This window comes from Felis catus, chromosome B2, assembly GCF_018350175.1.
Source record: "Felis catus isolate Fca126 chromosome B2, F.catus_Fca126_mat1.0, whole genome shotgun sequence".
Lineage (NCBI taxonomy): Eukaryota > Metazoa > Chordata > Mammalia > Carnivora > Felidae > Felis > Felis catus.
Genome location: NC_058372.1, coordinates 17,943,063 through 17,956,916, shown reverse-complemented (window position 1 = coordinate 17,956,916; position 13,854 = coordinate 17,943,063). Strand labels below are relative to the sequence as shown.

Here is a 13,854-nt window from a genome sequence, read left to right as displayed (position 1 = left end):
GCCCCCTGGTTTTCTTGTTCTTCCTAGAGCAAAACATAGCAGCACCCGAAATTCAGACATTTTTCCAAGCAGTCATCTCTAAGAATGGAGCACAAGTGTCCATCTTCGGTTTTCTTCTCTCTCTACTTGCAGCACGGAAATATCGCCTACCCTTGCTCTCAGGGGCTCATCTGCTTGGACACAATAACCACGAACAGAACTGCAAAGTCCACTGTTGATTACCTATGGCCCACACTGATCCACAAAATAGGCCCAATGGGGGTTATCACAACCAGTTAGATGACTGACTGTTAACCCTCAGCAGAAGGACTGAACAGGTCTGACCACACCAACCAGTGACTGACGATCACTGTTTACCCAGAACTTTAGTAGAGGCAGCTAACTACACCAACCTCTGGTATTTATGTAAACAATGTTGATGCTCTGGGAAGAGCTTTTTGTTCCTCTTTCTCTCTTTTAGAATTAGAGCTCCTGCCCCTTCTTGAGGTCGGAATTTGTTCCAGTTGGCAGCAATCGTTGCTTTTCACACTCCCTTTGCCACTGTCTGGTTACAATCACGAGAGGGGTCCTTTGCTGCTCACACTACACTTTGTCCCCATCATTGCTAATTTGAAAATTCGGAAGAATCTGTTCATCTCCAACGGAGGTATCAGGCCGTTCTTGCTTTCTCTGCCCCACGACCCAGCATTTGCTACCTCCCAAGTTACCCTCGCTCCACTTGGTATTAGAGAATGTAAAGACATCCTCGTGCTTGGGCTGGATGTTTATCCTTTCACAGGATTAATAGTGACCAGCAGAAGGAAAGCAGTGGCAGTCTGGACTATTCCAGCCACAGGACGGGAGACTGTTCACCACGTGCATTTATGCTGATGCTTTCACTTTATCCTTCACTATCTTCTTCTAAATCTAGATCTTCTGAATCAAATGTCACCAACTTCTGCATGTCATAATATATATTGCCCCACCAAACGGAGCTTCAATTACAGAGCGGCCCCCACATTTTCAAGCATAATCATTCTCCCGCTAACTTCCGGCCATCAATTGCCATCAAGCCAGATTATGGGATTCCACACCCTTTACCCATTTACACATCTATCCACTAATGCCCCAACCAGAGGCCCACCTCTTATTAAACCTATTTTCAAATGTCATTAAAAAAAAAAAAAAGTTTATTTATTTTGGGAGACAGAGAGTGAGAGAGGGAAGAGAGAATCCTAAGCAGGCTCCATGCTGCCAGTGCAGAGCCCAATGTGGACTCGAACTCGTGAACTGTGAGACTGTGACCTGAGCTGAATTCAAGAGTCAGTTTCTTAACTGACTGAGCCACCCAGGGGCTCCAAACCTATTTTCAAATGTCTTACAGTGCAGCTTACTCTACCATGATAGTTATGTGACCTCCTCTGGCACTTATTTAATAGAACACACTTCCAGAAATGGACGTGCTGGTAAAGTTTATTTACATTACGTTCTATCACGTCAGTCACATTTAAGTCCTGGAGATTTGTATTTACGTATAGCATCGAGTACATTCCTGGCAGAATTCTTTTTGTCTTAGCAAAACAAAAACAAAAGCAAACAAACAAACAAAAACCCCAACAAAACAAGATGCAATTGATCTGACAGCTGGGTAGCTTAATGAGCATCATGCTTCTTTGGGGGTCTCATCTGGGATTTTAGAATGAACCGTATCCAAAGGCTGCCAGTGGCAACTCATGAGAGAGTCATAGAGTTCCTCGCTTTTCACCATAAACTCCTTGTTCAGTTCTTCAATATTCAAATGAAGATCTGGATCTGCAGAAGCCAATAACGCATATGGAAAAAAAAAAAGTGTTACAGGACATATATTAGAAATGGCTTGAAATGAGTTTCATAAAAACATCAGCAGGAAAATATTGCAGACGTTTCACGTTAGAGTTTTTAAACTGCACGTTTCCTTTCAAGAAGATTTGAAAATACAAATGGGAGCTGGGAAAGTAGCATGACCAGGCTCAACCAGCATCCCCGGGGTGGAAGAGATGGAGAAAATGGGCGGATAAAGAGATGTTTTGGAGATGGATGGACAGTATTTGGAAATGGGTTCAATTTGGGGCAAAAGAGAAAGGGAGGGTCAAGGATGAGCCCTAAGTTTCCAGCACGAGCACCTGGGTGGACAGGACACCAGCGAGCCAGGACTAAATCCGCAGAACGGGGCTTTGAAACAATAAACATGTTGCTTTATTTGCTTAATTAGCAGATTGACGTAAGTGAATAAATTGTTTATAGCAGCCCATTCAGAAACAGAGGGGGGCACAGGCTTCCTTCTCTGAAACCTGGAACCCTATGGTGAGGTGGTGTTAAGTTACCATGAAAGCGGCAGACCTAGATATTCATTCCAAGTTGTCAGGTTTCCGAGGTGCTGAATGCCATCCGTTTTTTCCTCTCCTTGTACTGAATGTAATTGAAGCAGCCCTTGCTGTGTTCCTCTGTAATGTTTGCAAGCCTTAGCTCATTCAGGACCATAATTTTTACTTCCTAATACTCATAAGGGACCACACTATTCATTTGTATTTGTATGCCTGTCCTGGACTAAATATTTGTGCCCCCTAAAATTCTTTGAGACACTTACTTCCAATGCGATGGTATTTTGGAGACGAGGCCTTTGGGAGACAATCAGGGCTGGATGAGGTCATAAGGGTCGGGCCCTAGTCTGATGGGATTAGTGCCCTTATAAGAAAGGACACCAGTGATGGTGTTCTATGTTTCCCCCACCATATGAGGACATAATGAGAAGGAAGGTGGCCGTCTGCAAGCCAGGAAGAGAGCCCTCACCAGGCACTGAAGCAGCTAGTACCTTGATATTGGACTTCTCAGTGTCCAGAACTATGAAAAATAAATGTTATTCAAGCCACCCCGTCTGTGGTATTTTGTTACAGCAGCCTGAGCTGACTAACATCCTTCTGTGCTTATTTTAGAACCAAGATTATCAACCGTCATCATAGGCCTAAAGCATCATGTAAGTTTCATGAGCTACTTCCCACTTTTCTTCCCTGGAGTCATTCGTGACTGTGTTGTCTGATTCTTATTGTTTAGAGCTTCCCCTCCCTTTTTATCTTTCCCTTGAGAGCATCTGGTCATAAAATTAGATTTTTTTTTTTTTCTGAGCTTTCTGAAATTCTCTTTCTTAAGGTCATGCCCCAGGGTTCTTTCCTTCACCGTTATGGGCAGGTGTTTGTGAAAAGGCTCCTGACTTAGGTTCCTGGTCACAGGAAAGGTGTCAGGACCACATCCATATAAGTACTGCCTGTCCTCTAACCTGTGGCCTAGAAACAGATACAGTATGGTCAGCTATGAACCCCAGATTAATGATTTAGGCCCTTCCAGTGACATTGACCCTAGTGGTAGAAGAAGCCCATAAAAGACAAATGAATACAACTTCCCTAAGCCTGGTGGACCTCTAGACCAAACTAATCCAGCAGCCCCTATCCACATGTGGTTATTGAGCACTGGAAATGAGGTTAGTCCTTATCAGAGAGGTGATGTAAATATGCACTGCATTGCAAAAACTTGGTATTAAGCTTTTTAAATTCCTGGGGTGCCTGGGTGGCTCAGTCGGTTGAGCATCCGACTTTGGCTCAGGTCATAATCTCACAGTCCGTGAGTTCGAGCCCTGCATCAGGCTCTGTGCCGACAGCTCAGAGCCTGGAGCCTCCTTTGGATTCTGTGTCTCCTTCTCTCTCTGCCCCTCCCCCACTTGTGCTCTGTCTCCCTCTGTCTCTCAAAAATAAACAAATGTAAAAAAATAAATTAATTAAAAAAAAGATTTTTTAAATTCCACTTATTTTTATATTAATTACATGTTTAAATGTAACCTAATATACCTGAAATATTTCAAGCATTGAAATTAATTTCATGTTCCTTTTTAGTTGTTTTTTTTAATTTGGCTACTAGAAAATTTAAAACTCTCTATGTGGTTGGATTTGTGTTTAAATCACATTTGCCCTGGACAGAACTCCCCCTGCTCTACGAAGAGCTTATACTAACCACCAAAATTGCTATTATCTGCCAGATGAAGTTAAGACACTTAAAAACAGTTTAGAGCCATTGTCACACTTTGTAGGAGGTTCGTTTTCACATCCCATTCCACAGATGGGGCCCTGATGTCCTAGAGGGGAATTTGCCTGGAATTACAGAGCTTGTCAGGGAGATTTGAACCCAGGCCGTCTGCATCCAGAAAGCACACTTATTGTGGGTCTTTCTCTGTAATTTTTATACCGGTCCGCAGGACTGGAGAAGGCAGGGAGAATGGATTCAGGCTTTAACCAGAATGAAATTCCCCTGAGAGATGGAATGCGTACCTTTTATTCACATTTCAATCAAATGTATTTGGATAAAACTAGAACTCCCCATAGCATTTAAAGATTTCTTTTAAACGTCAGTTTCATTTCATTTGCAAACTGAGCACCTGTTGACTTGCTGACTTTGTATTAGTCACTGGGACTACAAAGTCAGCTGTTCTCACCTTTGCTGCAGTCACGAGGCAGTGGGGGGGCGGGGGTTGGTCTGCTGGGGGTCCCCTGGGGGTGGAGGAACCCACCAGATGGCCATGTGATAACACAGGCAGGTGGTAAGAAACTGGCAAAGGTGTTCTGAGGGTCTCTTCTATTTTTCTTGCCTGTAACTTAAGTAAAACAAGCCACACATTTTCTCCCCTTCCTCGATTAATAATAGGGTTCTGCTCTGGGCATTTCGTGCCCCTGCACGTTCTTTCTTTCAAAATAGATCAGGAACTACAAGGAGCACTGCCTAACCCTACAGACTGGGCCCGTGAGGTCCCCCAGGAACCAATAACCCTGAGGGAAGTTAGGAAGCCAAAGTCACAGTGATCACCTCCTACTTATCCCCTTAAAAATCAAAATTAAAGCATTACTAATCCCAAAGTTTAAACTTATGGAGGAAACTGATCTTAAAAACAATTTATTGTCTTTTTATTGTTTGGAAATGCCCCCATTTCCTAGTCCTTCAGAAAGACCCAAACAGGTGGTTTAGCTCAAGCTTCCCACAGAAACAATTTCCAAAAACCAGATGAACTGCTGAAGAAAATGGCTTACGCAACCTACGTAGGAATTTTCCAGTAGAATCTCTCGGTTTCAAGCCAGTTGAGTAATGAGTAACCTTGGGAATGGATTAGTTTTGTTTTCAACCATGGCAACACAGGGTTTACGTTACCTTCCAGTGGGTTTTCATCTTGCTTTTCTGCCAGAGCCGTGCTTTCCTACAAGGAAATCAGTATGTTAAGAAAAAAAATAAAGATTTACTATCAACACACGCTTTTAAAGAAAACACTCACTGTCAAAAATAACATCTAAGACACTGAACTCCCTTTAGATCAAATTTGTTTTGAACTTTGATTTGAAGAATCTTTAAGTAATAATGACCACAGTTATGAAATAGGTACTCTGAGTCAACAGATGAAAAGTCACAAAGGAGGAGCATTCCCTGAAGCTTCTGGAACCAACTGGCATCCTAGGGCCTGGGCTAGGAACTAGACACCAGGGACCCTGGCATCCAGACTCCACGGTCCCTGCACTAAATGCCCAACTCTCTGTCTGGACCTCTCCCCCTATTTCCAGATGATGACTTGTAAAATCTTCACGAGCACATTCTCCCTAGAGCCTTCTAATCACACCCGGACCCCACAGCTCAGCTAAGGGCCAGGACAATAGGTGCTTAAGCAGATAACAGAGACTATAGAAGAGCTAACCAGTCAATGAGAGAAGTAAATTCGAGAAGCACTCCCCAACTAAAACTTGTTTGGTTAACCCAGACCCTATTGGCTCTCCTGGGACAGGGTAAGTTTCTATGACTCCTCTCCATAGGCACCTGTTGGGAAGTGTTTCTGTTAAAGATGTACAGCTGTTCCGAGGAACCAAGCCATCCAGGAATAGCCCAGGTAGCTCCTGGGACCCAATGAACTTCATGAAGCCTCCCTTGCTAAGAAGAACAAGTTTATACTGAAAACCAAAGAACCACTGTCTCTTCTTTTCAATCTGTCAGAAAGCATCCCTCCCTTTCACTCTGAAATAGGTCCTGGTTTGGAAAATAAATTATGTAGTTACCATAAGTTTAATCTCACCATTGGTGTATTTTTTCCTATTTAGAAACAGCTAAGACAGCCAGAATCTGGGCTTAAAGGAGGCCTTTCTCATAACACAATGCCCGAGTAACCTCACATTTCCTCCTTTGCAACGTGTGCTCAGGTAACTGGATCTCACCTGACCAGGATGCAGGGAGCAGGTGCTCCATGGAGACAGAGCATTCTCTCTGGTGTGAGGGTCACTTGGTGTGAGGGTCTCTCTGGTGTGAGGGCAGTAAGTACCTGCTGTTCTTGAAGAAGGGCACATCTAGTAACTTTTGCTAGTGGTTTTGCTAGTGTTCTGCTAGCAGAGTGCTAACTCTGCTGGTGGGAGTGTGGGACCATTGTGCTGAAGGAGCCCAAAGACCTGAGAGTCATTTTGAACACATCCACTCCCTCTGATCTAAAGACACAATGTCAAAACGCACAGGGCTCTTGGGAGGCTAACCTCTTATCCTGGAGACACAAGCGTTAAGAACACCAGCGTGCCCCAGAGGGGGAAATGGACAATAGAGCTGGGACATCTGGCAGAGGTCATCCTTTCTTAGGCAAGAATAAAGCGAGGGCACTCGGGAGTGAAAGAGGCCCACGGCAAAGCCTCACCGTTGTGAATACTGCTGAACAGCTTCATAACTGGGGACTCCCGCCAGGAAAGCAGGCAGGTGGCACAAGTGTGCTAACCACAGCCACGAAAGTGGATAGATTTCTAATTCTTGACACTGCGTGTTAAGAAAGGAAGGAGGGAAGAAAAGAAGAGAAAAGAAGAGAGAAGAGAAGAGAAGAGAAGAGAAGAGAAGAGAAGAGAAGAGAAGAGAAGAGAAAAAAGAAAAGAAAAGAAAAGAAAAGAAAAGAAAAGAAAAGAAAAGAAAAGAAAAGAAGAAAGAAACTGCATGTTACGGTAATAATTTGACAGGAGACTGGGATGAAAATCCCAGCAGGTGTCAACAGAAACGAGAAGAAAGAGGCAGGGGACAAGGAGACAAAAAATGGTTAATTTCTTTTAAAAATTTTATTTATTTATGGGGCACCTGGGTGGCTCAGTGGGTTAAGCATCTGACTCTTGATTTCAGCTTGGGTCATGATCTCAGGGTTCAGGGATTTGAGCCCCGAGTCGAGCTCTGTGTTAACGGCACAGCGCCTGCCTGGGATTCTCTCTGTCCCTCTCTCTCTGCCCCTCTTCTGCTCGCCTGATTTCTGTCTCTCAAAATAAATAAATAAACATTAAAAACGTTTTTATTTATTTATGTTTCTTTGTTCCTTTGGTGGTGTTGTTTCTTACTGTCTTTTCTTTCTTTGGTGTTAATTTTGTTTTCTCATGAGTGGGCAGAAATCAAGAAATACTTTCATTTTTGAAGTTGATAATGCAGTCAAACCTATACTTCTCTATTTAAAGATAAGGGTAACCACAGGAAGACACAGAGACTATCTCCCAAACTAGCGAAAAAGAGAAGGGGTAGAAGAAAAAAATGTGCTAAAACCTCAGGTAATATAGCAAAATTTTCTTTAAGTGATGCAACATCAAACATCTGCTAACAGGGTAAAACCCGATCTGGGTTTAAAAAGAAAAAAAAAAAACAAGAAATATAACAAGATATTTTATCTGGAAGAAGGCACGCCTAAAACAGACTTGAAAAATTGAAAATGAAAGTTTGGGCAAAAAAAAAAAAAAAGATACCAAGCAAATGTAAGTTCTAAAAACTGAGGGTTGAAATATTAAATCCAACTCTGGGTTTAAAGGTACAGGCCATCCCATGAGGAACACTAGGAAGCAAACTGGAGAGAACACTAACACTTTGCTCAGTGCTAATTTCCATAATAGGCAAGCATCTGCAGAGTCAGATAAAAGGGGGTATAACTAACAGAAAGAGAGGTAGACAAAGAACATCGATGAGGTCACAGAACGCAGGTATCATCAGGCAACAGCTTAAAAGGTATTTGCCCTCAATGGAAGGCAAACGCCTTCCACACCTGTCACGTTGGTAAACTGCACACGGAGAGGCAAGCACACTCACAACAGCAATGAGAAGTGTAAACGTAGGCAGGCTTTTTGGTGAGTAATTCGCGATCTGAAATTTTCAATGTTACATCCTTTAATCCCGACCTTCTACTTCCCGCAATCTATCCTTAGGCAAAGAACACTCTGACAAATGCTTGGAGATCGGTAAACGTTTGTTGAAGTGCTAAGAACATTTAAAATGTTAGCCCCCAAGGGATGAGCTAATATCACAGCTCGTCCAAATGGGCAACTTTTAAAGAAAGCTCTTTCAAAGGGGGGACATCTCGGGGAGGCTGGGTGGCTCAGTTGGTTAAATGTCTGAGTCTTGACTTCCACTCACGTCACAATCTCATGGTTCTTGAGTTCGAGACCCTCACCGGGCTCTGTGCTGTCAGTGCGCCCCTGTCCCTCTCTCTTTGTTCCTCCCCTGCTTGCGCGCATTTGTGCACTTGTGCGTGCGCGCTCTCTCTCAAAAATAAACATTCAAAAAAAAAATTAAAGGGGAACATCTGCTAATGCCACCTGCCAGCAGAAGCAAGGAGTAAACCAGTATGTACTACACAAGTTCATTCTTGTTCAATTCTCCGCAAACAGAAATAAAGCCCAATCACCCTGATTTAGCAAGAGTAGAAGGGAAAAATCTAGAGGACATAGGTGCCCTTGAACAGGGGTTTCTTTTAACTGGGGAGGAAATGGGGAAGAGGAAAGGGACAAGGACGGGGGAAGCTTTCTCTTATTCTAACACAGAAATCAATGCCATTTCAGAAATAGCTCGCATTAGTAACCAACACATTAGAACAGTTCTTTTTAATTTTTTTAAAATGCTTATTTAATCTTGAGAGAGAGACAGAGACAGAGAGGCAGAGTATGGGGAAAGGGCAGAGAGAGAGACAGACAGACAGACAAAATTTGAAACAGGCCCCAGGCACGGAGCTGTCAGCACAGAGCCCCTAATTCACGAGCTGTGAGACCATGACCTGAACCGAAGTCAGGCGTTTAACCGACTGAGCCACACAGATGCCCCCTGGAACAGCTCTTAAAAGGATGTTCATGTTTTCTGCTATTACAAAACAAAAAACTACCTCTAGTCCTATTTTAAGTGTTTAAGAGTAAAATCAAGGGGCACCTGGGTGGCTCGGTGGGTTAAGCCTCTGACTTTGGCTCAGCTCATGGTCTCACAGTTCATGAGCTCGAGCCCCACGTCCGGCTCTGTGCCGACAGCTCAGAGCCTGGAGCCTGCTTCGGATTCTGTGTCTCCCTCTCTCTCTGCCCCTCCCCCAACTCACACTCTGTTTCTCTTCTCTCTCAAAAATAAACATTTTTTTTTCTAAAAAGAGTAAAATCAAATGAGTGGTAATCTAAAATTTAGCAGTAAGAATTTAAGCACGGACTTCATCAGCCTATAATTTTGTTTTTGGAAGACAGTGATGACTTAAATTGTGGGCAAGTCATCAGCTTTTCCTCTCTGGCATTGAAATGGGGAGCAAAAGCCACGGCTGTGGGAATTTGAATGAGAGCATCCGGAGGTGTGAAGGTAGGAAAAAGATACTTCCATGCTGGGCTCACGGACGACACGGGATTCATTTCAGGGAGGGGTACCTTAGGTGTGACCAGACTTGCAGTTGGGCGTCCGGAGGTCTCACGCACAGCAAGGTTGTGTCCATCTCTCTCTGCTGCACAGCCGAAGTCATAGCCAGAGAGGGAGTAACCGCTGTGCTGCTGCTCAAACCAGCTGCCCGATTGGTAACCCAGGCAGGGCTGGAACACGGGCTTCCCCCTAATGAGCGGAGGGGAGACAAGAATGACATCACCAAGCAAGGCAGAATCACTCAAAACTCTTCTTTCCCAGGAGGCTCAGGTAAAGATGATTTCTGCGTTAACTGTTTAAGGACACCAATTTCCAAAGCGATGGTTTGGAAATTGCCAAAAAGCACGGAAGAAACAGAGCATGGACGCCCTTCATTTTCACTGGGAGTAGGACAGACCAGCTCACCTTTGCCAGTGCCAGTAATAAGTACTTGGTTGAGCTATGCCACAGCCTGCAAAACTCTCCTGCCCAGCCATTTATCCAGAAACTTCGCAAAAAGAGACCTGGTATCCACAGTTTTTATGCTGGAGGCAATAACTCCAGCTCTGGGAGCTAAAGCCTCTCACCCAGCAAATCTCTCTCCGAACTGCCAGAGAGAGCAATTAACATAGGAGCAGTTCCTGCTGGGTGATGAATTGCTTGACTTTTGCTACAATGGGGTTAAGGCATGGGTGGGGTAGGAGTCTATAGGGGTCACCTGGGGGGCCTTCTGCACACTAGCAGCTGGCTCTAAGCTTGCCAGCGGCCTCTCCCAGCTCCAGGCCCAGGGGAAGGCAGCCGAAAGCCAGCGGGGGCACAGAGGAGTGCGTGTTGAGCAACTGTGAAACCCACTGAAGTCTCCATCCCACCCTCTACAATTATTGAGTCATTTGTAACAACGAAAACCGTAAAAGAAGTACCGCACGTTGATGTTTCCCTCCTCAGTTCACTTATCTGCTAACTATTGGAAGCAGCAATTAGTGGACTTTTTTTTTTTTTAAATAGCTCCTGCAGGTTGAAATCATTACCCCGACCAACCGGTAGAAAGAAGTCCTAGAAGGAACGCGCGCGCGCGCGCGCGCGCGCGCACACACACACACACACACACACACACACACACACTAACCTACCCTCTTAATGTGGGTACAGGAAAACATTTTAAAGAAATAATACTGTGGCTCAAAATTATTTAAAAACACCAAATACAGCATGCCTTCCCAAATTTCAACGTGCATATGAATCACCTCGGCACGTTGTTTAAAACGTAGGTTCTGATTCCATAGGTTTGGATTAGAGCCTCACTCAGATTCTGCCTAAGTAGCCAGCCTACACAGTGTCCAAATGTGAGAAGGTAACTTTTGAGTCCAAATAGGGGCACTTCGGGTCTGGCCATTTCCCTGCAGCTTGTTAATAAGTGCTTGATGTAGTCTATATTTGCCGGTGTTGTAAAAAATAATAATCATGAATTCAAATCATTCAGTTATTCACCCATTATTTACTGAACAGCTACTTGTGCAAAGCAGGGTGATAGAGTGGGGCCTACACTCCAGATGTCCCCATGGTTCCTGGGAGAGGTTACTGATTAGCAGCTCTGCCTCACCTTGCTGGGTGCCAGCCACTATTCAGTTTCCTTTTCTTCCTTAATAACAAATCTCAGGGGCACCTGGGAGGCTCAGTCAGTTAAGCATGCGACTTCGGCTCAGGTCATGATCTCATGGTTCGTGGGTTCAAGCCCCACATCAAGCTCTGTGCTGACTGCTCACAGCCTAGAGCTTCGGATTCTGTGTCTCCCTGTCTCTCAAAAATGAATAAACGTTAAATAAAAATTTAGGGGGGAGAATAACAGCACCCTGATTTTTTGGGGGGGCAGAGATAGGCCTCACTAAAAGACATTTCCTAGTTCCCCAAGCGCAGGTAGATGTGGCCGAGCGGCCAAAGTCTGGCTAATAAGATGTAAATAGAACTATTATAAGAGGATTGAGGACAGCTGTGTGGGCCAAGGGTGTTTGCTTAACTGGAAGGAGGCGTGTGGTACTCCACCCTTTCTCCGGACCTAGTGCTAGGATTAGAGATATGATGGCTGGAACCCAAACGCTGCACCTATTTTGGCCTATGAGGTGACATAAAAGGGGAAGCCATACACCGGAATATAGGATCTGAAAGAGAGAACATGTCTGGGTGCCTGATGACTGAGGACTCCTTGTACCAGCACTAGATTGTCTCCCTCCAGATTTCTTTTACTTATGAGATAAATGTCTTGTTTAAGCCACGTTTGATTTAGGTTACTGTATGAAGTTAAACACAATTCCTAACTGCTAGAGCAGCTTAGCCTTCAAATAAAACCTATCTGTTGAGGATTCTTTTTGTAAAACTTTCATCAGTGTTTTGTTCCTTCTCTTTAGAGCTGGATTTTGTAAAAGGAAAATCAGAATGTTGCCTTATAAATGGGTGAGCGATAAAGCCATCGCTGGAAAAGAAAGCAGAAGTTAGACGTTTATAATAAGGTGGTTACAGAGGCTGGGGAAGGGAGAAGTTAATGACGCGTGTCTGAATCCCCCAGCAGCGTGGCAGGAGCTGGGGACAGAGGACCAGGAGCAAAGCTCCAGAGAAGAGGGACACTCAGGGGCTTTGTTGATGACAGCGACAAGGAAGGGTTCACAAATGCTGTTTCGCTCTTTAAAAGCCCCAAAGGCCAACTCCTCCTATTTCACCTGTCTTATTCCCGTGAAGCAGGTGAAGCAAATTTATACCAGGACAGACAATTGGCCAGTGTCCAGGGGGAAGTAGCCCACTCTCGGCTTCTACGTGCAAAGGAGACAAAAAGTCCTCTGGGAATATGCACATGTACCTCTGTAGTCCTAAAAGTTAAGACTTGCTGCCTGCCACAGTGAGAAAGTGGGGGGGGGGGGGGGGGCGGGGAGGGGTAATTGAGCAGAAATATGAGACTCTCATATTTCTAACATGGCTGATTTTTCTCTGCTGTATCCTGCTTTTTAGCACAGCATGTCCACCTTACTACCCACCCCCCCCACCAAAAAAACTGTTTTTTCTTCAGCAAACCAAACAAAGCCAGGCACTCCATAAATATTTGTTGAATGAATGAATAAATCAACACACAGGTCAAGTGTAAAAAGCTTTTTGATCAATAATTTAAAAGCAAAACTAAAAAAAAAAAATCCTGTTGTGCTCTAGTGTTAATGAACTCTTAACAGTTGGTTGTTTCTTGGCAACTGCAGTTTTTACAAGAAGAGGATTAAATGGTTTTTTGCATCCTGTGTTTGGAAAGAGACCAGGAGGTTTGCAGGAAGTATGCTCAGTTCGAATCTAGTTGAACAAGTATGTAATTTTGCATTGTTTTTCTTTAGACAGTGAAAAACTGCTTTATTTTTCTTCTTTGTTAAAGAGAAAGTTTGAGCCCAAGGAAATGTAAAAAGTAGCAGCATTATTAGTCCCTTAGCAGTCCCTTAGCTGGGTGGTTTTGAGTTACCTTGAGTTACCTCTCTAGACCTATTTCACATTTATAACCTCAGACTGGATTAGTGCATTAAAACAATTTTTTTTTAATGTTTACTTTTGACAGAGAGAGAGCGAGACACAGGATCCAAAGCAGGCTCCAGGCTCCGAACTGTTAGCACAGGGCCTGACGCAGGGCTCGAACCCACAGACTACGAGATCATGACCTGAGCCGGTCGGAAGCTCAACCGCTCAACTGACTGAGCCACCAAGGTGCCCCAGGATTAGTGCATTTTAACTTTAGAGGCACTAATCCTTATGAAAATGTAATGACATTTTATCAATGCTCTCCTTCAAAAATGTACATAAACAATTGTGCATCTAATCTCAAGGGCTGGAGAGCCCTCAGAACTTATCCATAAACTGCCCTAGAGCGGGATCACCTGGATAAATGCTTCTCTAAGGTCTTCTGAGCTCGAGAATTGGTTCCGACGATTTCTAACAGTTTTCTTTTTTTTTTTTATTTTTTTTTTCAACGTTTATTTATTTTTGGGACAGAGAGAGACAGAGCATGAACGGGGGAGGGGCAGAGAGAGAGGGAGACACAGAATCCGAAACAGGCTCCAGGCTCTGAGCCATCAGCCCAGAGCCCGACGCGGGGCTCGAACTCACGGACCGCGAGATCGTGACCTGGCTGAAGTCGGATGCTTAACCGACTGCGCCACC

The 13,854-nt window shown here is 44.2% G+C and overlaps 1 protein-coding gene across 1 annotated transcript; it reads right to left on the bottom strand.

Moving 5' to 3' along the window:
• Window positions 1–1,434: 1,434 nt before the first annotated feature.
• CB2H6orf52 (chromosome B2 C6orf52 homolog) lies at window positions 1,435–10,337 on the bottom strand. Its single transcript, XM_003985816.4, has 4 exons — window positions 10,102–10,337; window positions 9,708–9,885; window positions 5,206–5,251; window positions 1,435–1,791 (listed from the first exon to the last, which is right to left on the bottom strand). The coding sequence occupies exons 1-4, from the start codon at window positions 10,170–10,172 to the stop codon at window positions 1,643–1,645; spliced, it is 444 nt and encodes a 147-aa protein (XP_003985865.2). The 5' UTR covers window positions 10,173–10,337; the 3' UTR covers window positions 1,435–1,642.
• Window positions 10,338–13,854: the final 3,517 nt, after the last annotated feature.